Source organism: Fulmarus glacialis, unplaced genomic scaffold, assembly GCF_000690835.1.
Source record: "Fulmarus glacialis isolate BGI_N327 unplaced genomic scaffold, ASM69083v1 scaffold9495, whole genome shotgun sequence".
Lineage (NCBI taxonomy): Eukaryota > Metazoa > Chordata > Aves > Procellariiformes > Procellariidae > Fulmarus > Fulmarus glacialis.
This window is the reverse complement of record NW_009212328.1, coordinates 1-277: the sequence shown is the minus strand read 5'-3', so window position 1 is coordinate 277 and position 277 is coordinate 1. Positions and strand designations below refer to the sequence as shown.

General features: G+C 65.0%; 1 protein-coding gene across 1 annotated transcript in view; it reads right to left on the bottom strand.

Annotated features, from left to right (window-relative positions):
• MLPH (melanophilin) overlaps nt 1-111 on the bottom strand; it is a 27502-nt gene extending 27391 nt beyond the window's left edge. The window contains 1 exon segment of the mRNA XM_009577846.1: nt 2-111. Within this exon segment, the coding sequence (XP_009576141.1) occupies nt 2-111 (110 nt within the window).
• Nucleotides 112-277: the final 166 nt, after the last annotated feature.

The window sequence follows — 277 nt, the reverse complement described above, 5'->3', positions numbered from 1 at the left end:
CTCCAGCCGTTCCTCCTCTTTTTTCCGCAGATCAAAGTCCCGTTGAACGACTTCCCAAACGTGCTTGGCCTCTTCGTCGGTTAGCTTGGAGAGGTCCAGCTTCCTCCCCATCTCGTCCCGGCGAGTCGAACCCGGTCCCGTTACTCGCTACCCCGAGCGCTCGCTCTCCCGTACCCTGGGACGCCGGCGGAGGGGGAAGAGCTCGGCCCCACCATACAAACGGGCAGAGGCAGAGCTGCGGGCAGGCGAGCAGGCTCCCGGCAGCACCTCAGCCGGT